Source organism: Phalacrocorax aristotelis, chromosome 1 (genome assembly GCF_949628215.1).
Source record: "Phalacrocorax aristotelis chromosome 1, bGulAri2.1, whole genome shotgun sequence".
Lineage (NCBI taxonomy): Eukaryota > Metazoa > Chordata > Aves > Suliformes > Phalacrocoracidae > Phalacrocorax > Phalacrocorax aristotelis.
Window position 1 is genome coordinate 117,665,835 of NC_134276.1, and position 21,892 is coordinate 117,687,726.

General features: G+C 39.1%; 1 protein-coding gene across 8 annotated transcripts in view; it reads left to right on the top strand.

Annotated features, from left to right (window-relative positions):
* Nucleotides 1–21,892, top strand: part of POU2F1 (POU class 2 homeobox 1) — a 121,767-nt gene that overhangs the window by 85,925 nt on the left and 13,950 nt on the right. For all 8 annotated transcript variants that reach the window (XM_075103049.1, XM_075103058.1, XM_075103076.1 and 5 more), the window contains 8 exons: nt 7,491–7,585; nt 9,919–10,092; nt 13,793–13,934; nt 16,137–16,282; nt 17,133–17,312; nt 19,964–20,069; nt 20,486–20,831; nt 21,651–21,739. In XM_075103049.1, the coding sequence (XP_074959150.1) occupies nt 7,491–7,585; nt 9,919–10,092; nt 13,793–13,934; nt 16,137–16,282; nt 17,133–17,312; nt 19,964–20,069; nt 20,486–20,831; nt 21,651–21,739 (1,278 nt within the window). The remainder of the gene's footprint in view (nt 1–7,490; nt 7,586–9,918; nt 10,093–13,792; nt 13,935–16,136; nt 16,283–17,132; nt 17,313–19,963; nt 20,070–20,485; nt 20,832–21,650; nt 21,740–21,892) is intronic.

Consider the following 21,892-nt stretch of genomic DNA (forward strand, 5'->3'; position numbering starts at 1 on the left):
TGAATAAAGGGTAGTCAAAGCTAACTTTCTTCCAACAGGACTTGGTTTAGGAGGGCTTTTATACCAGCATTGGTAGAAATGGCTAAAAAACTATTTATGGAGGCATTCAGTGATGTACTAGTTCCTTAAAATGAAGCAGAACTTATAAGTTTAACATATTCTTCTAGAAGAAATCAAAATTCACCAAAATTTAGTTCAAGGATTCTTTAAAATAGGCTTTTTTTGGGGACTAGATTTGGACTAGATGATCCCTGAGGTCCCTTCCAACCTGAGATTCTGTGATTGTTTTTTTTCTTAGTAAATTCCTTTAAGGAAAGAGCAAGCACAAAAGCATTGTTTTGAAAAACTCACTGGTATTAATGTCTGCCTACATTTTTCAGCTAAATTCTGGTTTTCTAAAATATCTCTGAAGGTACTTCACAAAAAAGGAAACTAACAGAAGCAAGTCATATTCATCTCTCAAATTGGATTGTTTGCATTATAGAAAGGAAGGAAGGCTTTTTGATTGTTTAAAATTTCTGAAGTAGAATAACTACCAGAAGAGGTTTCCATAGTACCTTTTCTAGGGGCCATCTCTGAAAATTGTTTCTTCACTGCAATTTAAGACCTGCATATTGCAGTCATCAGTGACGCAGTGTGTGTAGAAACACCATGTTTTACTGGTAATGTGCAGCCTGGACAACTGAAAAGCTCAAGAATATAGGAAGATTTATTTTCTGTATTCTGACCATAGGCTATTAGTGTGTGACAACCTTCCAAACTGAAATGCTTGAATGGACCTAATTTTCTTCATGAGCACTCAATGATAAAGCAACATGTATGTCATAATACCCTTATCTCACTTTTTAGTATGGCTTTTTGCAGTATTTCATGGTTATTGTTAGAAAATCTCAAACAGTATGTTATTATTTATGAGAAAGATTGAGAAAGCATGTATTTTTTTTATTTGTTGTTGCAGCTGACTTTTCCATGTTGTTCTTGTCTATTTGCTCCATTAGTCAACTTAATAAAATAATTAATATTCTGGAGAGACTAGCATAGAGCTTTCTTTAAAACCAACAAGCATTTAGATTTTTTTGGATGCCTCATTGGTACTGCACGTGGCTTTACATATATTTGTACGCATGTAATAACTAAAAGGTGAATTCAGGTATATTTATAGATAATATATTCTCAAAGAAGTCTAGTGCTTTACAGACTACACTACGTATTTTGTACATGCTATGTAGTCACTTAAATGGGAAACATTGTTTTTAATACAGAATAGTTTTGAGGGAAGTCAGTGAAGAATAGTATCTCTAGGCAAGCTTGTAGAAGATGTGTAAACATTTGGTAAAGAAAAGCTACTTTTACTTGAAGAGGTGATGGGGTACAGAGTAATGCAATCATTAACAATCTAAATAGATTCTTGGAAGGCGTTGAACATCATGGCTTAGATCCAACTTCTGAAAAAATTCTAGAAAATTCAATACCTAAAATATTAATCACCAATCAGGATGTTACTCTGCTATCTTTCTTCAACACACATTATAGATCACAGCAGCAGATGTTAAATTTTCCCCATAAATCTACTGCTGTATGTCTAATGTAGTCATCTTTTCCACATGATTTCTGGTTATTCAGTGGCTTACATGAAACAAATTGTAAAGTTCCTGTTTTTCATGGCTTGTAGTAGGTAACATCATAACTGAAGGAATTGTTTCAAGCCTCAGCAGATATGCAGAAGATTGAATGGAAATAAAAATTTTGAGCAACATCTGGTTCGGAGCAATTATTGTCCTCATTATTGTTAGTCACAGGCAGGAGTGTAGCACCTTGTAGAGTCTTGTATCTGTCTTGTATCTAACAGATCTGTCTCTAGAAGAATCAATCCAACATCCTTTACTGCAGTTATAGCTTCTTCCTAAAAATATTACACTCATCAGATGACCGTTTGCCTTTCTGCTCGGCAGATATTGCCAATAAAATTCATATCAGTAAATATCTAAATGGAGAGGGGAAATGGTGCTGCATTTCATTTAAATTAATCTTGCAAACAAAAGTTGTTCAGATCTGAGAAAAGACTGCATCGTTGTCAAGGAGGTTTAGAAACGGTGCTTACAAAGACAGTATCCAGAAAGGCAAATGTGGAAGACAAGCTACTAATTTAGCTTTAAACATTGAAACTGGGCCTACCTCTTCTCAAGGTATTACTGTTTGTTATTAGACCTTGTTTTTTATTTCATTTTTTAATTGTAAAAAATACCTGGATGATGATAGCAGACCCAATCCAGGCCTGTTCTTTTCTTGCATACTTGTCCTACAGACTTTGAGACTTCAGTTATATCATTAAACACCCCCCCACAAAAAAAAAAAAAAACAAAAACAAAAAAACCCAAACAAAAACCACCAAACAAACAAACCCGAACATCAAAACCCACAAAAACCCCCCACATATTTGAAATGGGATAATGAACGTTAAATGTTGGTATCTACCCTGCTGGCCTCTGGTACCGTATATCAGAGTGCAGCTCCCTCAAACAGCGTGAGGATGGAGAAAGATGCCTGAAGTTGCTTGTGTTTCTTCTCAGATGCATCAAATTTGTAATGGATGAGTGTTCATCTCAACGGAGATTGTGCACCTGCCCTGCCCTTTCAGGACTCCTCCTCATTTTCTTAATACTATGCTATGTAAACCAGGTATAAGTGCTTTGGTCGCCTCAATATGCAGATGAGGAGACCCACCTCTTCATTGTCAAGAGACTCCTAGTGACAGCATATTTGCTGACACAGCAGTTGAATAAAATGTAGCTGACTCAAACTCATTCCCAAAATAAGAGGGGAGAGATTGAAGTGGAATGAGGAAGAACTTGGAAGAAGTGATTTAAATGATGAATTTCCCCCTGTGCTGCAAATACCTATTACCAAGTTATGAATTAAATGCTTAGTACTTACTGTCCTCTTTGAAATCAACCCTTTGCTTCTAACCATCCGAACAGCATTAATTGGTAAAAATGTTGACTTTCATTGAGGTAGCATGGCAGCACCTTTGCATAGATCACTGAATTGGTACTCTTCAAAACCACAGTTCACCAACTTCAGCACATTTGCTTCATGTTCTTGAACTGATCTTAAAGGGTACCTAGATACTGCAAAAGGTGCAGTAGCGTGCATTAGCTTAACATCTCAGTGGAATAGATTTGTAGGAATGCATAGGATAGTACTTTCTCTGCTGTGCTGGACCCAGTGTAATTCCAACTACAAGTCCCTGTTTTAGAAGATCTGGATTTGATAAAATGAGGTACACCCAGAAGTTTCTTTGCATCAACAGTGATCAACAAAGTTGATCAAATGGCACTGCATGTAATATGTGATATGACACCCTTCCTTCTTCCCATGCAGTTGTTTCCAGTTAATCAAATAATGATATTGTAATGGCTATGTCTTGCAAGCTAGCTTCCAGCATATGTCTGTGAGAAGATGAACAGCTTTGGCAGAAAAAAAGCAGTCAAGTTCTTAGATGAAAAAATTCACTCTTTTGGGAGATCAGTAAGGAATGAATTATGTATTATGCTTCTGGGCCAACTTTAAAAAAATTATGCTGAAAAAAATCTGCACTTGGATGTTTGTTTCATCTTTTATTTAATTTTAGACAGTAAGAACTGAACCCCAGATCAGTTCTTGAGTACTGTTGGCTGACAGGAAGGGTTTTTTTTGCTCGGGCTATTATTCATGCTACTCATAGACATTACAGGAAAAGTCCTAGCTGATGGTAGATGCATTTACTTTAACTATTAAAAAAAATTAGATACCTCTAAAGCATCATAGTTTTACATAAATCCTTATCAATCTCCATGCAGTCGTTCTTTTGGAGTGTCCTGTAGGTAATTTGTATGCCATATTTAATGCAATAATACCACTGGGCTCTTAGAACCCAAAGCAGAGGGTTAGAAATACTACCTCTGTAAAGTAAAGTATACAAGTACAATATTAGTTTTCATAGATTCAAAAAATCATGTAGGTTGGAAGGAACTTTTAGAGGTCAGGTAGTATTGCTCAAAGCAGGTCCAGTTACAGCAGAGTGCTCAGTGCCTTTGCCAGCTGAGTCTGAACCTCTGCAACCTCTTCAAGTACCTGCTCTCAGGACTTGAGACCACTCTCATGGTTTAAAAAACAAACAAACAAAAAAACAACCCCGAAAACCCAATTTATATCTAGTTGGACTTTTCAGTCTTCCAACTTACATCTGTTGCATTTCATTACTGTGCAACCTCAAGAAGAGTCCATTTCTGTCTTTGGAGAAACCAATAGGATCTCACCTTAGTCTTCTCATAAGGCTGAATAAACCAGCTCACCTACCCATTCCTTGTATGGGTGTTCCAGCCTGTTAACCACCCTGGCGGGCCTTGAATGTACAAAATCCAGGATGTCATTGTGTCTTGTAGTGGGAAGACCAAGGCTGAAGGCAGTACTCCAGAGGTGGTCTCTTAAGTGTCAAATGGAGGGGAAGAATCACAGCCTTTGACCTGCTGGCTGCACTCTTGCAAATACAGCCCAGCATGTGGTTACTGGTCTCTATTGTAAGGGCACACTGCTGGCTTGTGTTCATCTTCTTGTCCTCCAGGACCCCCAGGTCTTTATTCTGTGAAACTGCTTTCTAGCCAGCCAGTGCCCACCCTGGAACGTTGCACAGGGTTATTCTAGCCCCCATGCATTTTCCATTTTGCATTTTCCCACATTGATCTTCATGAGGTTCCATTTGTCCAGCCTGTCTAGACCCTGACTTCTGGCCTGGTAACCACCCTTCCCATATTTCGTATTGTCCGCAAACTTGCTGAGAATATATTTTGTCCCATCAGCCTTATTGGTGATAAAGATGTTAAAGGGTATTGATGCCAGGATGAGTCCCCAAGGAAACAGCAAAGTTTGAAACACCAATACCTCAGCAGTTGCCTAAAAGGTGCAGTTTTGGACTTCCATTGTATTTAAAAGGCTGTGCTATGTGCCCTCTAAGTTAAGTCACTGAAGTTATCTCGGACCAAAGTGGGGACCTGTAGTTTCTTCTCGGAAAAAAATGAAGGTGCAGCTTTGACTAGTACAAGTCATGTTTGAAAAGAGCAAAACTGCAGCTGCCCACCCGTGGAAGGCAAGAAGAGTCGAAAGCATGGGCACAGCAATTGTTTGAAAAGATTGTAAGTCAGTGGAGGAGATGCATACTTTGCCAAAAGAGTTCAGCTGCTTTCACCATCCCCTGATCATTATTTCAGTCAGCTGCAGATTGAACTAACCTGTTCTTTCTCCAGTTTCTGCCTGAGACGCCTTGCATGAGCATTTCTTAAATAGGATAAAATGATGTAAAAACTGAGTAGATTAAACATGTTCAGAATATTTTATGCTGTCCTTCAGTCATAATTACTTACATACAAGTGAGAATAAAACGAGGAAGAGCGAAGTCATCTTGTGCTCTTCAGCAAAAGTGTTATTGCCAGAAAATCATCCTCTGGGATTTCTTTGAGGGCAAAAAAATCACAAAAGGACGGTCATAATTGCTCTGATTACAGTCATAAGATGAGTCAGTAACTTGTGATCGATGGTGTTACCAGTGGACTAGAGGTCAAATATGGTCACTGTCAGCTGCCTGGTTTTTTGTTTCATCGTTGGTCAGCCGCTCTATAGTGTCGGTGTGATGGCTTGCCCCTTCCTATTTCAAGTTGTCAATGAAAATTCACTGTCACTAGATGAAGGTCAAATCCTCTTCACTTAAAGGTGACTGTTCGCTAATTAATATTTAGTTTTGGGCAGCTGAAATCGTCTTTCAAGTGAACAAATATTTGCATTGTAAAAAGCACAGTGTAGCTGTAGTGGGTAGCTGTCTTGGAAGTTCCTTAAGCTGATCCGTTCCCTCGCTGTGGCTTTTCAAAAACACAGCTGGAACACATTGATTATGTGGTGCAAAGCAAATTTACATAGTTGTCTGTGCTGTGCTATTATGTTGCATAAGCAGCTGGCTTTATTCTGTGGGTCTTGAGCATTTTGAAGCAACACATTCAGTTGAAAATACATATTCAACACGTCGTTAAAAAAAAAAAGTAATGGTAATATCACTGTCAGAAGACCATTTTTCTGTATCTGTGTATCCCTCATTAAGGATACATTTTCTCCTTCCCACCCATGGTACTCCCTCTTTTCGTGTCTCATATAGCTTTAACCTCACATAAAACATCCACTTTCTCACTCAGTATTTATCAAGTCCTAAATTCCTACGTCCCCTACCTGTATCCTGCCATGAGGTAGCTGGTCACAAGTGGTGTGCTCTGACTGATCCCAGCTGATAAGCGAGAACAGATCATGTCGAGCTCAAATTACAGAATTTAGGTAGTACTTTCGTGGTATTCTGTCCTCTGAGTGGCCATAGTGCCCATCTGTTGTTGTCGTGCCATCGTTCCCCACTGGTTTTAGGAACTTGGTATATTGAAGATGCCTATTAACTGTAGATTTAATTAGGCTCTTAAATTATTAAAGGAGAAATTAATCGTTACAGCCAGGAGTTACCTAAAGAATAACGGTAACATTTTTCACAATAAAATTGAGGGAGCTGACTAACTGTAGGTATATTTTTGTTGGGATTCTTACCCCTTAAAATTTAGTATTAGAAATGAAAAAAAATTGGATTGCTTCTAGTTAAAATATACAGATGCAAGCATATTTCTCAATTTCCTCAGAAAGTTAATAAAACATACAAACAGTGTACTGTAAGAAAATTTATTTTTAGCATGATAGCATATATTGGTTGTATCAGTCCCAACTGTTCTTTTATGTTGTCACCTTTTCATAGTAGCAGGCATTTTCACATATTCAGTGTAGTGTTTATTCTATTTGTGCAATTTAAGCAGTGTTCAGTGTCTTACCTAAGCTTTAAGTTCTGATTCCTTTTCCAAAAGATTCTTCTTTATTTCATCCAGGAGGTTATCTGGGCTTGTTTTGTCTTCTCGTGTGGTCTGCTTAAGTTTGGCAGAGAAAGTTGCCTTCTGGTTAGGCAGCTGTCGTGGCGTGATATGGAGAGGAAGAATGGTGATCAAGGAGCCAAATTTGTGGTTTTGATTAGTATTCGGTCGTTGGATTTGATCTGATTTAGCATTCAGTTGTGTCTTTTTATATGGCTCCCTAATTCTTGGTCAGCTGTGGGTTACCCAAAATCTGCAAGCTTGAAAGGGCAATAAATTACTCCTGCACATAGAACTGGGATAACCTAGATCATTACAAACTTTCTGTAGAGGAAACTAGAACAGACTTCCCTCTTGTACTCTTCTGTCATCACATGTCCTTCAGAGAAACGCAATGGGATTGTGGACTGAAAAGTCCAAAGTCTGAAGATAGCTGTGCAGGGATGAAACAAAGGCTGGCATCTCAAATTTTTTGTAACTCATTATTTGGCAAGAGCCCTGTTTCACCTCATTTAATGTTCTAGTCTTTCTAAACGTCAAACCAAATCCACCCTTTTCTCTCTCCAGGTCTCCTGCAAGCGCAGAATCTCTTAACGCAACTACCTCAGCAAAGCCAAGCCAACCTCCTGCAGTCTCAGCCAAGCATCACCCTTGCCTCGCAGGTCAGGCTTGTTTCTACAGTTCATGAGTTACTTTGAGGGGATTTAAACTATTGGAAGTGAATGGACACTTTGTATTAGTTACCGGAGTAGATATTGTAGCTATAATAGTGAATTAGTCTTTCTAGATAGATTCAGTGTAGAGCTGAAGTATCAGTAACTTCAGTTTTGTAGTTTCCACCCTAATGTGCCCCTTCTCATGCATTTAACATTCTAAATTTTTTTTTTTTTAGCTGAAAATTTCCATGATTGATACCTTGAGTTAATGGCAGTAGAGCATCATTTGATTTCTTGTAAGGCCTTCTTGGACAGTCTACAAATTTGCGAAATTCAGAGTAGCAAGGTGTGGGCTACCTCAAAAGCTCAAAAAGAGGATAACTGACAAGTATCTTTTTTTTAATCTGAAGATTGCAGTGGTAATGTATCTTTATTGTAGCCTAGTTGTTTTGCTATTATTGCTAAGTCATTGCCAGTCTTATTAGTTACTTTCTGTGAAAGTGAAGAGATTGTTAGAAATGCATTAAAATATTCTGTTAGATATATGTTAAAATATTAAAGCTCTATGATTAAGCTTTCAGACTGTAAGAAAAGCAATTTTAAGGTTGCACGTGCCTGCAAATTTAATTTTGCTTCACTCTGGGTTTTACTGGGCAGTTTAGTTACATGACTGCATGCTGTTTCTCAAATACCATGTAATATCGTATCGTATCTTCCTGCCAACTTGGTTACATATAAGAATTTTTTATTCTGTAATAAGATGTCTAAGTCTGTCAGAGTCTTAGAAAGCTACATTTTGTATTATACTACCTATAGTATTTTTCATACACCATGTGGAAAACGGAGTTTGTCTCACCTCTGTAGTTTATACCTCAGTTAGCAGCATGACTCTTTACTAAAGATTAAATTTGGATTTTAAAAAGTATCAAAACTACAAAGAGAAAATAAATTCTATAAAAAGGGTGAAGTCAGTAAAGACGTATTGCAGTAATTACTAAGTTTAATGTAAATTTCAAAATATTAAAATAGTGTGACACATATATCTGCAATCCTGGAAAGATCATATACGATCACATTATTTCTCAAGTAACGGAATTATAGATCCTGACCTCCCTCTACCATCTGCTGTGCACTGCAGAATACTGCACTAACCCAGGAGAAAAACAACAGAAGGAGCTACGTAAAGACTCGGCTATATGTAGGCCATTTCTTTTAGAACATCCATTTCTGGACCTTTGCATAGACTTTGCATAGTTCTGTAGTGTTGCATAGGCTTGAGGCTGTTCTTATTTGCCTTGGAGGAGACCGTACTGTCAGAACTGGGCATAGCACGTAAAAGTATGAAGTCACCTTTACGTAAAAGCCTCAGCTGAACTGAACAGAATTTAACTAGAGTGAACTATTTGCCTCTACATCTCAGTTCATCTGTGGTATGTAAGAAGGTAGAGTTATGGACTCATAACATGTTTCCAATATTCCCGCTGCACATAAAGCCTGAACTGTGCAATACTAGGTCTCAATGTATTTTGACCACCTGTGAATATTTTCCGTGATGCTCAGGTTTTTTTTCAGATTCTTATTGTTGCTGCATAGCAAAATGCTTTAGTATGCCAACGTTCAGGAATAGTGACCCTTGTGTGGACTTCCTGGAAAATTAGCCTTTTATATAGAAGAAAATCGTGACCTAAAAGGAGTTATTTTCTGTAGATTGCCTTTGCTTAATTTCTGGTATCACCAATACATTCATTCTTACTGTTGCAATTATTAACAAAGGGGTTAGAGTGGGATCTATTTTTTTCTTACCAGAAGAGTTGAGTCAGTCACAAGAGATGGCATTAGAGGAAACTTGTCATGTTTGCTGCTGCCCCTCTGTGTGCTCACCTGTTCCAAGATTAAGTAGAAGACTTGAATCTTCTGGGCTGATGACAATCTCCCACCTCACACAAGCAGTAAATTCAATTTTAAAATTATTAAAAGGGGATGAATGCCAAGCTGTCTATAAATGGTAGAACTATATCAAGTAAGGGCATTCAGCCTTTCTTTGAGCAGCTTCTGTAGCAAGCCAAAGTTGTTGGTTATCTGCTGCATTGAACATCTCTTACTTTCTTTAATTGGTTTTGACAGAGCCTGTAAAAGGCTGTCATACTAACAGAGTTCCCTGGATTGTGATTGCTTGTTCTTGAGAGGAATGTAAATAAATTGGAGGAACTTTTGGATTGCTGGAAATGACAAATTCATTGATCTTCCTCACAAAAGCCTCACATAGCTTTTCTGAATTTAATTTTTGCTGATTATTCTAAGTCTGATTTTCATCTTTTCCTTGCTCTCTATCTTAATAGCCAGCAACCCCAACACGCACAATAGCAGCGACCCCCATTCAGCCACTTCCACAGAGCCAGTCAACACCAAAGCGAATTGACACTCCCAGCTTGGAGGAGCCCAGTGACCTTGAGGAGCTTGAGCAGTTTGCCAAGACTTTCAAACAAAGACGGATCAAACTTGGATTCACTCAGGTGAGACTGCGTACCTTAGTGCCTGCCAGTATGGAATCTGAGGTCTCATCTTTCAAGTCTGGAGGGGAGACTACAATTCCACCTTTTCCTAGGAGAACCTTCTTAAATAGGGTTATGCTCTGGCCTTTGTGTAGGGGATTTCTAAGAAATAACAGAAAAAGCCATACATCCAGCTTACTTCCCTGTTGGTTTTAAAGCATAGCCATTTTCCCAGCAGGTATGTGCATTTACCAGCTCTAGATGTCATTGCATGTGCACTATTCATTCTATAGGATGTAAAATGAATGGGACAAAGCACTTTAAAGCTGCCTTCAGAAGTACAAAGTTCCAAAAATCATACAGCACAATTAACTGCTCTGTGTGTTTAAGAAGTATGTCACAACTGTGGAGTTGCTTTGGATGTCAAAGGGTTTTTATCTCTCAAGTGTATTTTCCTATTAAACATCAATGATTTCTGTATTTAATGCTTTTGCCAAGGTTCCTAAACAAAACCTGAAAGGACTGTCACTTTGAAGTTCTCTCCTTACAGAGGTGAACTGGAGTTGTGGCTTGTTTTGGTTTGCTTAAAAGCTCAGAAATACCCATAGAGCAGAAAAAAAAGCAATCTTGAATATGGTGAAAATGGTTGAATGAGGAGTACAATTAAAAGTACAAAGTGCATTTATATGTTCTGTTATTCTGTTGAAGGGAAATGCTGGTTGGATCCAAGAGTCCTTTCTTATTAATGTAAAAATGATTTTTTTCCCCCTGCAAAATTAAAATAACTGTCCAGGCAAACAGTTAATTTTGGCAGGAGTCTGTGGTAAGCATATGTCTGTTTTTGCTCGGAGAAATAGCATGCAAAAACCGAAGTAGGTATTTAAAAGTCTGAGCTCAGAGCAGTCAATCCAACATATGTGATTTGTGTCCTGCCACCCCCCCACCCCCCAATAAGTAAATCTACTCGAGCTGAAAGTATGTGCTGAAGTCAGATATATTTTTCTGGCGAAGTCCTAAACGTTTGAAAATCAGGGTTCATGATGAAAGTTCCTGGCAGCATCTTAATTATAGCTCAAGAACAGAATGTTCTTAGTAAAATGAAGTGCATTTTGCTAGCATGTGTGCCTCCTTCCCTCCCTTCTTTCCACTAGAGGGAGGCACAGAAATACAAGTGATGGACACACACAAAAGCTAGAATAGAGCGGAATAGAATAGATTAAAGTACAATAGCTTCCCTATAGCCTGACTGAAGAGGTTCATGTAGATCTTTAGTTATTATGTTTAATCTGCCCTGCTGTGAGATGATTATAAAGGCTCAACTAGACTTTTAAAGTTATGGATTAACCCTTCTTTATTGACCCTGTTGTGAATTTTCATGGTAAGGAAAAATGAACACAACTGCTCAGACTTACATTTCAGTATTTGCTTTTCAGCTTAGTAAAGGGGAATCTTGAAAAAGTGATAAAATTGCATTTGATCATTCCTATCCTACTCTGAGTTTGTATATGTATAATTAGGCAGTTCTAATAACTTCTAGCTAATTACTTAATTGGATGATAATTAGAGACCCCTATTACTTTGGTTTCCTGTAGTTGGATAAATAGGCTGCCTTTCAGACAATAAAAGGAATGTATTTCCAATGGTACTGTAACCTTTTTCAGACTCACGCTACCCCTGCCTTTCAAAAATAATTGAAGGATTTAGTTTGCATTGCAAACTAATCACTTAATACATTCTGTCTTGTGAGCGATGTAACAGGTTTTGAACTTCAGCAGTTCAGTCTCTTCTCCCACCCCGAAAAGTGGGTGGTAGATTTAAATCCTTTTATTTAATTGTTTTCCTTAAAAATGTGTCTCCATGTTTGACATACAGAGACACAATGAGCAAACTGCATCTTAGCATTATTGCAGGGATGTGACTAATTGGTCAGTACAGATTCAAGATATGTTAGTGAACGTTTTAGGCAATGTTCCTTTTATTCTGCAAAAGGTATTACACCTGCTAGTCCACCTGAGCTTCTTAACAGGCCAGTACACACAACAACAATGTACTTCATAATCAGCTTCAGTTCAGTACCAGAGCATTGTTCAACCTACAAGGTAGATCAGATGTGTACAGTACCTTTACCCTCTGTTCCATCCATCCTTTCAGTGGCCCATCCCAGTGTATAAAATTCTCATCCCAATATGTAAATTCCTTTGCCTACAGCTAAAATGCTGCCACCTTTTGGCACTGAAAACTATTGGAAAAAAAGAAATAGTTAACTATTCATGTTAAATCAGATGGCAAGTGTTAGTAAGAACAACGTAAATACCAGAATTAAATTTAGTCAGGGGACTGGAGCAAATTTCAAAACTCTTTCCTGCCAAGACATAAATCAACTTATCTCTAAAATGGTTTACATAGCCAAGTTTTCTTCCTCATAAACCCACTAGAGCATCCATGTTACTTCTCTTGGAATGATTTACGAGTTTTAAAATGCATGGAATCCTGGCATCTGGGTAGAGGTATAAATGTGAGTTCCCACATGTTTCCTCTGATTGAAGGGCGTACAAACCAATTGTTCTGGTCCTCTTCTGGGAAGGAAATTGTTTTCTTTATCCAACCTGCACAGTTTACTAAGCCTACCAAAGGTTGTTTTCTTGCTCACTTGGATGTGGCCACTCTGCATGCTATAGTATACTTGCGTCAAGCTGTGGTTGTGGCTCTGACCTAAAAGGAAAGAAAGCAAGCTTTACGCACAATCCAACTAACCCACTTGCAGTTAAACTCCACTAACTATGCTCAAGTTTTTCAGTCCCTTCTTCTAGACCACTCATTCGTCTTTGTGTTAAAAATTAAACATCTAAATTAAACTACCAAACAGCATACTTAATCAACGATGTTTTTTCAAAGGCCAGGACCTTGCAGCTTTAAAACAAAACAAGAAAACATGGTGTTTTTAACGGCCACAATCAAGAAACTAAAGAAACTACATAGATATGGGTGTATATAGAATGATAGATATTTGGATAAGCAGAACATCTGATAGCTAGCTAAAACTCAGTTTCGAAAAGCAGTAGCAGATGTAAAGAGATGATCGTCTGTCTGTAAGTCTCCTGGATAGCTTTTTGGCAGATGGGTAATGGTAGTGAAGCCTACAGTTAATAGTTATTTGAAATGGTTCAACTTCTTGTCAACTTTGAAATGTGTCTGTGGGGAGAAGTTTGGTTTGAACCTCAGAAGATACTGAAAGTTCAGATAAGAATATTTTTGCATCTGTTTAAATGTGATATATGTTTGTGGACATCTTTTCAAGAGTGTTTTTCTACCGATTTGAGAACATGAATTCACCGCATTTCTGCTTATTTGAACTTTGCTTCTTTGGTGTAAAATATGCAGATACTTAAATCTGCTCCTAAAGAGAGCTTGGCCTTCGCTTATTTTAAAGAACTAAGAAAAATTTACAGTATTCAGTGGAATGTTCTGCTTAGTGATAATGCAAAGAAGAGAAAGCATCAGGGATATCCTGGAAAGAGTTACATGGTTAAACTGATGGAGGTTTGACATTTCTTTGTGATCATTTGCTTTAGCATGAATTTTGGTAGCACCGAGCAAGTTTCTGTGAAACTGAAATCCCATGCAGCAGTGGAGTCACTAAGAGAACACAAGAATGTGACAGGATTCCTTGCTTTGGAAGTGCCTATGTTAGTGAACCCCTTTTTTCTCTTTCTTTGTCCAGGGTGATGTTGGGCTCGCTATGGGCAAACTCTATGGAAATGACTTCAGCCAAACTACCATCTCTCGCTTTGAAGCCTTGAACCTCAGCTTTAAGAACATGTGCAAGTTAAAGCCACTTCTGGAAAAGTGGCTCAATGATGCAGGTGAATGAGTCTGTGTATTTCTTCACCAGCCTACCTAAATCAGTAGGATTTTGAAAAACCCTGAACTGCTTCGTTTGTGCCCTTATGGTTTTATGAAGCCACCGATCTTTGTAACTGTCTATGGGACAAACAAGGTTGTAGGAATAAATGTCCATACTTCCCTTTTCATGTGCCCATACGCATTCAAAATCGTTCCTATATGAACTTTCAGAATTGTGTTCTGTAGTCAGCTGAATAATTGCATGGGGGTGAGGTATGATATGCGTCATGGGTTTCCTCCTTCATGTACGTTAATGCATATAACTTCTAATCCTCTTCTAGCTTTCTTTTTCAGATGTGTAGTAGAGAGAGGGTTGCATGGTTTGTTGTTTCAGTAGGCAGAGCTTATTGCATTCATCTCTTCCCACACCCCTATGTGCGTTCTTTTCATCTTTTTCCAAGGGTCTGTATAAACACTCTCCCCACAAGAGGAGGTTTTTGGCGGTTAGGTTTTGCTTTTTCTTTCCAGAATTTTTTTTTCATGGGAGATAAGTTATTCATGATGCCAGTGTTGGTAGTGTTCCTTTTTTGTTTTCTTATTTTTTTCCACCAGCAAAAGGAGCTTGGATGGTGGTGCTAGGCGTTAGGATAGAAAGTGTTTGAGTGCTGTCAGCCAGTTTTTCTTCCAAGTATACAACTGTACACAGTATAAAACTGATGGATCTGCTAAACAGATGGCGAGGACGGTGTGTGCCTTTCTATTTTTACCAAAATGAAGAGAGCTTTATGCTGACACCTACAGTATTCTCTGAAGTTTTGAAAGTAATTGGATGCAGTGTTGAAAATTTGTCCTACATTGAAACAAGGAAGTGTCATTCTGTTGTGCTGACAGGGGTTATCTTCAGGTAATCTAGATCTGTGATAGAAAAAGATCTTCACGCTGGGTGCTCTAGTCCACGGGCCAGTGGTCCTCAAACCTTCCAGCAGCCCTGGATGAGTCCAGTGCTGCAAGGAATGTAATAGTTTGCTTTTCCTGATAGCCTGAAGAAATACTTGGATCTGTAAAGTTAAGGACTGCAAACAGTGTCAGGGTCCTTCACAGCCTGAAAGTTGGGAACCATTGTCTTTAGCTCTCATTCAGTTTCATGAAAATCTTTGGAAGAAAGATTCAGATTACTTTAAAGGCTACTTTTAGGTGAAAACAGGCAGGAGAAGCCTACTGATTATCCCTTCCATTACATTACGTTGGAGTGTTGGAGAATTTATTGTTACAGAACTCTGCTTGCTCTGTGGGGTTTTCAGGATGGAGAGGGCTTTCAGCACACTTATGGGTGCTATTACTGAAAAAAAAAAATTTGAGAAAATAATGAACTGAAGGTGCTTGCCCATTTGAGCCTACCAGAATAATCTTAGGCATTGTGAACTTTGACACCTGCTTCTAACCCACAAACCCCAGGGCAGTGAGGGATCTCCAGCTGTAATTAACTATTTTGTTTAAATTCCCTACTGGAACCTGCCTGTTGGTTATTTTGCACTTTCTACTAGAAAGTGGGGTCAAGGTGTTCTCTCTTTGCTCTTCTGTGGAGCCAAAAAGACAGGATTAGGGGTTGACAGCTGGAGGCCTAGTGAAGCTAAGGAGGGGAAGCTGCTGGCTGTGTACGCTGTTCGGTAGAACTGCATAGCACTGAGTACCTGCTAAGATCTCCAGAGAGAAGATGTTGAACCCTGTGAAGCCGGCTATGAACTTACTCTTCCTCCCGTGTATTGTAGAGTGGGTAAAAGAAATTTCAGGCTGCTCCGACTTTTTCATAATTGCCTGTAACTTACAGCTGTGGCTCATGGATATCAGCTACTGTTTTTTTGTTTGTTTGTTTTGTTTCATTGTTGTTGTTTTTTTTAAACCGTGACTTGCAGTGAACGAGTGTGGGGTGGAATGAGATAAAGCAGACAGAAACTTTATATAGGTATTATAAAAGGGATACTAAGGTAGCATACAGGAGCAGAGAGGACCCTCTAGGCTTAGGCTTATTTGTAGCTTTTAAGTTTCAAGTATATGTTGTAATTTACAAGTGCAACAATTAATGCATGTGATCTTCAGACATTTCTATATATCTGGAATAGAGACGGAGTGGGTTTTAATGTACCTTGCACAGGTGAATAACCTGCATTGCATTCAAATAAAATCTGTGTTACCTTTTTTTTTTTTTTTTTTTTTTTTTTTAGAAAACCTCTCATCTGATTCAACTCTCTCCAGCCCAAGTGCCCTGAATTCTCCAGGGCTGGGGATTGAAGGCTTGAACCGTAGGAGGAAGAAACGCACCAGCATAGAGACCAACATACGTGTGGCCTTAGAGAAGAGTTTCCTGGAGGTCAGTGATCCTGTTGCTCTGCTCAGCCTATAAAAAAATGAAGAAATTTTGCTTAACAGTCATATCTGTTAGAGTGAACCCATTACTGTGCTATTTAGGAAGGTGCTTGTACTAAACAAGGTGAATACAAAGGCTATGCCAAGAAGCAGGCATCACCATCTACTTCACTTTGAAAAAAAATCAGAACGCAAAACCCCTACAAAAAATTCATTGGTTCTTGCAGTTAGCTGACTTTGTGATTTTGTATTCCAAGATACTGAACCATAGATCTAAACTTGATATTCTGCACATAAAAAAAAAAAAAGTTACCTTTCCTGAGGATGGATAAATGGGGCAACAGTCTAAACAATGCGAGGTTTTTAGCTGGCCTTATGTTGCCTTTTTTTAGGCACTTTGTGCAGCTGTATGGGCAGATAGTCTCTGTAAGTAGCCCGTTCAGTCTACCTGTATTTTATTATAGGTCTAGGCAACTTGGGGTTCATTTGGCTATTGCTATAGTTAATCCTTCCTATTCCTTTTCAAAAGGTGCTGAAAGTAATATTTCCTTGTCAAGGTCTAGAATTCCTTGAAGGATTAACTCAAAATTTAGATCCCTTCTCTCAAAAAGAAGCATGTGAGCTTAGTCTTCATCACCCATCTCTGAGGAACACAGCTTTCTGTAGAAATGTTCCTGTAACTAGGAAAACAGAGGGCAGAAGTGTCTATTATGGCCTGCCTCTACTGTATCGCTGACCACATTCTGGGTATAAACGGCCCATCCAGATTTCTGCCTAGTGAAGAAGAAGCAGCTATAATTTAAAACTTCAGAAGGCAATTTCATAGCTTTTCAAGTACCGTTTCCTTTTCTCAGAACCAAAAGCCTACCTCGGATGAGATCACCATGATAGCTGACCAGCTAAACATGGAGAAGGAGGTGATCCGCGTTTGGTTCTGTAACCGGCGCCAGAAGGAGAAAAGGATCAACCCACCCAGCAGTGGTGGAACCAGCAGCTCGCCCATCAAAGCAATTTTCCCTTGCCCAACCTCACTGGTAAGAATCCAGAAACTGCATTGACAAAGATCACTGGAAGAGATAGTTCTACTGAGCTCACTGTGGAAGTTGCACATGGTACACCTTCTTTGTACAGCAGACTTGTTCTCACAAATTTATATTTCACTGGCATTTAAAATATCCTACTTGCATACTATATAAGAGAGAGAATGCATACAAATCAGGCACTAGTTGGGCCTTCAGTTTGGGTGTTTTAGTCAGTCAGCTCCTGAGTAAATATTCTGACTAGCAAATTTGCAGTTGGGTTATAGCTTTGAAAATATTCCAGATATTAACTCCAGTTTTTATTTGGACTTTCTCTCTTGCCCAAATTTCTTTTGTGAAATAATAGTAATTAAAAAATGCTTAACAGCTCTACCCCTCCCCTCTTATTTTGGCTGCTCTGATAGGTAGGTGAGCAGCAGTAAAGCGTATCATTTGGAGACTTAAGTCACACAAATCCAATGCTACTGTTGTTGTCACTTTTAGTCAGGAATGATTTATGCAAAAGAAGACATGGAACAAAGGAACAATTTAGCTAATACTCTCGTAATTAATTTCCCACACTTGTATTTGCCTCAGGTAAACACAAACTTCATGAAAATAAGAGTAACAAAACACATGCATCAAGGTTCCTTCAGCTCCTTTGCTACCAATGTCCATGGAGGTCTGTTTTCATAAATAGAAACAGTAGCTATTAGATTTCATAGTAGCTATGCTAATAGGAATGTGGTGGAATTTATGTAGCCTGTAGCTGTCCTTTTGTAGTATTTATTCCACCCTCATCACTGTAGTAGCTAATATCTTCCAATACTCCATTAAATCATTAATTTTGGTGATGTGTCATTCTTTACCCTCATCCTTGTCTCAGGACGTGTGCATGCAACTTTTTGTTTCAGGGGAAGGGATGTGTTAAGTGTACTTAGTCTTTTTTTTTCCTCTTTTTTTTCCCAGTTGGAAAGCAAGGTTGCATGCCTTGCTACCAAAGCAGAACATAGTGAGATTTATGACAGTGTGTTTTAGTAACCATGCAAGTTTACTCAGACTGCAACTTAAGAAAGCTTTCCTACATAAATTTCCTCTTCATTATAAACTGCCATTGTATGTAAGAAATTGAGGAGTTAACCACAGTCTCCATTTTTTCAGTGATGTTTCACTAAGCATTTTCACTCATAGTAAGCTTCCCTTAAGACTGTGCTACCACTCAAATGGATGTTCCAGCCCTGGTGCCCCTAACCTTCACTGACTGTGTGCTTTGGTGATTCCTTGTGTCAGCTCTGGAGATTATGGGTCCGTAGGATGACTGGACTTAGTTTGCTAATTTGACTGCAGATTAATCCTGTGAAGAACAATGATGAATTTTCAGTAGGGCTAGATAACCAATCTGACTTGTAGCCTGGCTGCACAAGTGCTAGGGCTCTGAAGCAGGATTGGAGGGGAATGCTCCTTTTGATGGCAGCCTACTTTTGCATTGGCTGAAGTCAGTCATTGTAACCACGGGGTTAGCTCTATTAATTCTAGGTCATTCACTGCCCTGAAATATGGATTGTGACCTTGGCCTTAACTGTTCAGTGGACAGATGACAGATACGATGTCTGGGTTGCATTTGTGGGAAGTGTGCTATGTCTCTAGCTCTTCTTTATTTCATACGCTATTTGAGATAGGCAGAAAGCTTTTAGATCTGTCCCAGTTGCCCCAGTCTTGTTTAAAATGCATGAAGCATTTGACTTCTGTAAAAGGATAGGCAGCATGAGAGAGATTTCTCTGATAATAAACTTAAGGTAAGAGAGGGGAAAGGAGGAAGGTTTTAGTCTGTATCCTTGGCTGTGTTCTCTTGGGCAATGCTAAAGGATTCATTTCTCTCATTGATGTATAACAGCCTTCAAATATTATCGTCGGTTGCCATTTCTTGCCCATAAAAAGTCCTTTTTCTCCTTATATTTCATTTTTTCCTCATAAGCTAGTTCCTCCAGCCTTAAGTCTTTGGTGTTTTTTATCTGTAATGTCTTCAGTTTACTGTAGCTTTCTCGTAGTAAGTGGTCCACAAGTAAAATTAGCTAGTGCCGTTTGACTGTTTTAAAATTCAGAGATCCTTCCTCTGGCACAAGGAAACTTATCAAAGTGGAGGTTATAGTTTTGTTGAGCAGAAGTGAAATGTTATTCTGTTTATTCACGTAAACACCCTAAATACCAAAATTACCATTACCTTTGGTAATGCCGGGTCATTTAAATAATTTTATCAGGGAAGGAGATTTGGAGGTGAAAAGATGCTTAAACGAGAAGAAACCTGTGCAGAAATAGTACATTTTGTATCTCTTTCTCTAAGAGTGACTCTGTTAAGACAAGGTGCTGTATTTGGAGGGAGGCAGAGAGGGAGGGCTAACTTGCAGTCCTGAGACAGTGTGGATGTAACGGATATCTATCCCTTCAAATACCAAATGATTAAGAATAAAGATATTGCTGATAATTAGGGAAGGTACCTGGTTGGTCCACTAAATGATAAAGTAATGGAATTACAAAAAAGTTAGTTTATATGCAGTGTTTTCCCTGACAACGTCCTCAGCTGAGGGTGGAAAGAAAGAAATCCAAGTGTAGTAGCTAACTTTTTGTCTTTTAACAGTTGAGCAGTCATATTCTTTTTTGACCTCCAGGTGGCAACCACGCCAAGCCTTGTGACCAGCAGTGCAGCTACAACCCTGACTGTCAATCCTGTGCTCCCTCTGACCAGTCCTGCTGTAACTAGTCTGTCAGTCACAGGTAAGGGACGATTTCCCTTGTCTCCATATTAACCTCTACCATTTTCCCCTTTTAAGTTCTTCAAAAGGTCATTCAGTATTGGTCACATTGGTATCCCAGGACATTCTTGTCATTGTTCTGTGTTATTCCACTAGGAAACTTCAGCTTTTGTGACCATTCAGCTGACTTTTCTGTGATGCTGGAGTTGAAATATGCTATATTCCGTTGCTAGCCTCTAGATTCTAGAGTTCCTCAGCCCCCTCTTGGAAGTGTCATTTCATTATAGCCTGAGCTTGTCGTTTAGAATCTTGGTTCTTCTTGGTTTGTGTGTTTCTCTCCTTTTCAGCTGGATGTGCCATTCAGTTCAGGTGGGGGTAGTGGTTTCTGTTCAGTTGTATCTGTGTTTTGTACTGCTCTAACCAGAATCAATCTTCTAGGCTCAACAGAAACCACCTCCAACAACACGGCAACAGTGATTTCGACAGCACCTCCAGCTTCTTCAGCAGTGACATCACCCTCCCTGAGTCCTTCCCCTTCTGCCTCAGCCTCCACTTCAGAGGCATCTAGTGCCAGTGAGACCAGCACAACACAGACAACCTCCACTCCCTTGTCCTCCCCTCTTGGGACCAGCCAGGTGATGGTAACGGCATCAGGGTTGCAAACAGCGGCAGCAGCCGCGTTACAAGGAGCTGCACAGTTGCCTGCAAATGCGAGTCTTGCTGCCATGGCTGCTGCAGCAGGACTAAGCCCAGGCTTGATGGCATCCTCGCAGTTTGCAGCTGGGTAAGGATGAATTTTTGAAACCCTTTTAGGTGAGGTGACAGAAGAGGGGAGGAGAATTCTTGGGGTAAATTGTATGGGCTTTTATGGATCACTGTTTTCTGGTAGCTCACTTTGTGATTCTAGTGTCATCTCAAATTCTGAAGGTTTACTTATAGATGGTAACTGGCCATTCCCACCAGTGTACACAAATGTTGTTTTAATTTTGCAGATGAAAAAGCTGTGTTGCAGCAATGTTGTGATTTGATAAATCATCCATCCCACTGCAGAGCTTGACTTAAGAGCTGCAACGTACCAGTGAATCATAAACTCTGTTTTACTAATTGTAAAATGGAGAGCTAGCCTAGACCCACTTCACACCTCTGTATTAATTTCTCCATCAGCAAGAAGCTGTAAAAGATGCACGATGATGTATCGTTGAAGTGTTAGTTTTAAAAATGTTGCTCTGAGAGAGGACTCTTTGTTTCTTCAATTCCTCTTGATTTACATCATTCGCATCTGAATTTGGGAGACAGTGATAGCTCTCTGAGTGACAGTTTCCCCAAAATATTTTACAAGAATATTTTACAGAAACAATCAATACAGTCCTGTATTTACAGTGCCTGTACTTCAGGCATGTCGCTAACGACACAGCTGAAAGGCAATGTCTATTCAAGGCATCATGAAGGAAAACCTAAAATAAACTACAATTAGGCCTTAATCTGTGGTCTTCCCCCCCACCCCACCCCTTAATATGATGGTGTACTTCTGAGCGGTGACAACCTTTCTTAAAAGTAACGCTTCTTCCCTTTGTTTCTTCTTCCACAATCTTGCTTCCTGCAGAGGTGCCTTACTCAGTCTCAATCCAGGGACATTAGGTGGTGCTCTCAGCCCGGCCTTGATGAGCAACAGTACACTGGCAACTATTCAAGGTCAGTAGTATTCTTTTTAATGCACCTCTGTCATACAACTTGAGTTTATGTGCTTTGTTTTTTTGTCTACCAAAAAAGAACACTGACTCGTCATATAACATAAATGTTATAGGAGTAAAGGTTTTACAAAATTAAAATGTGCAAATACGTTTT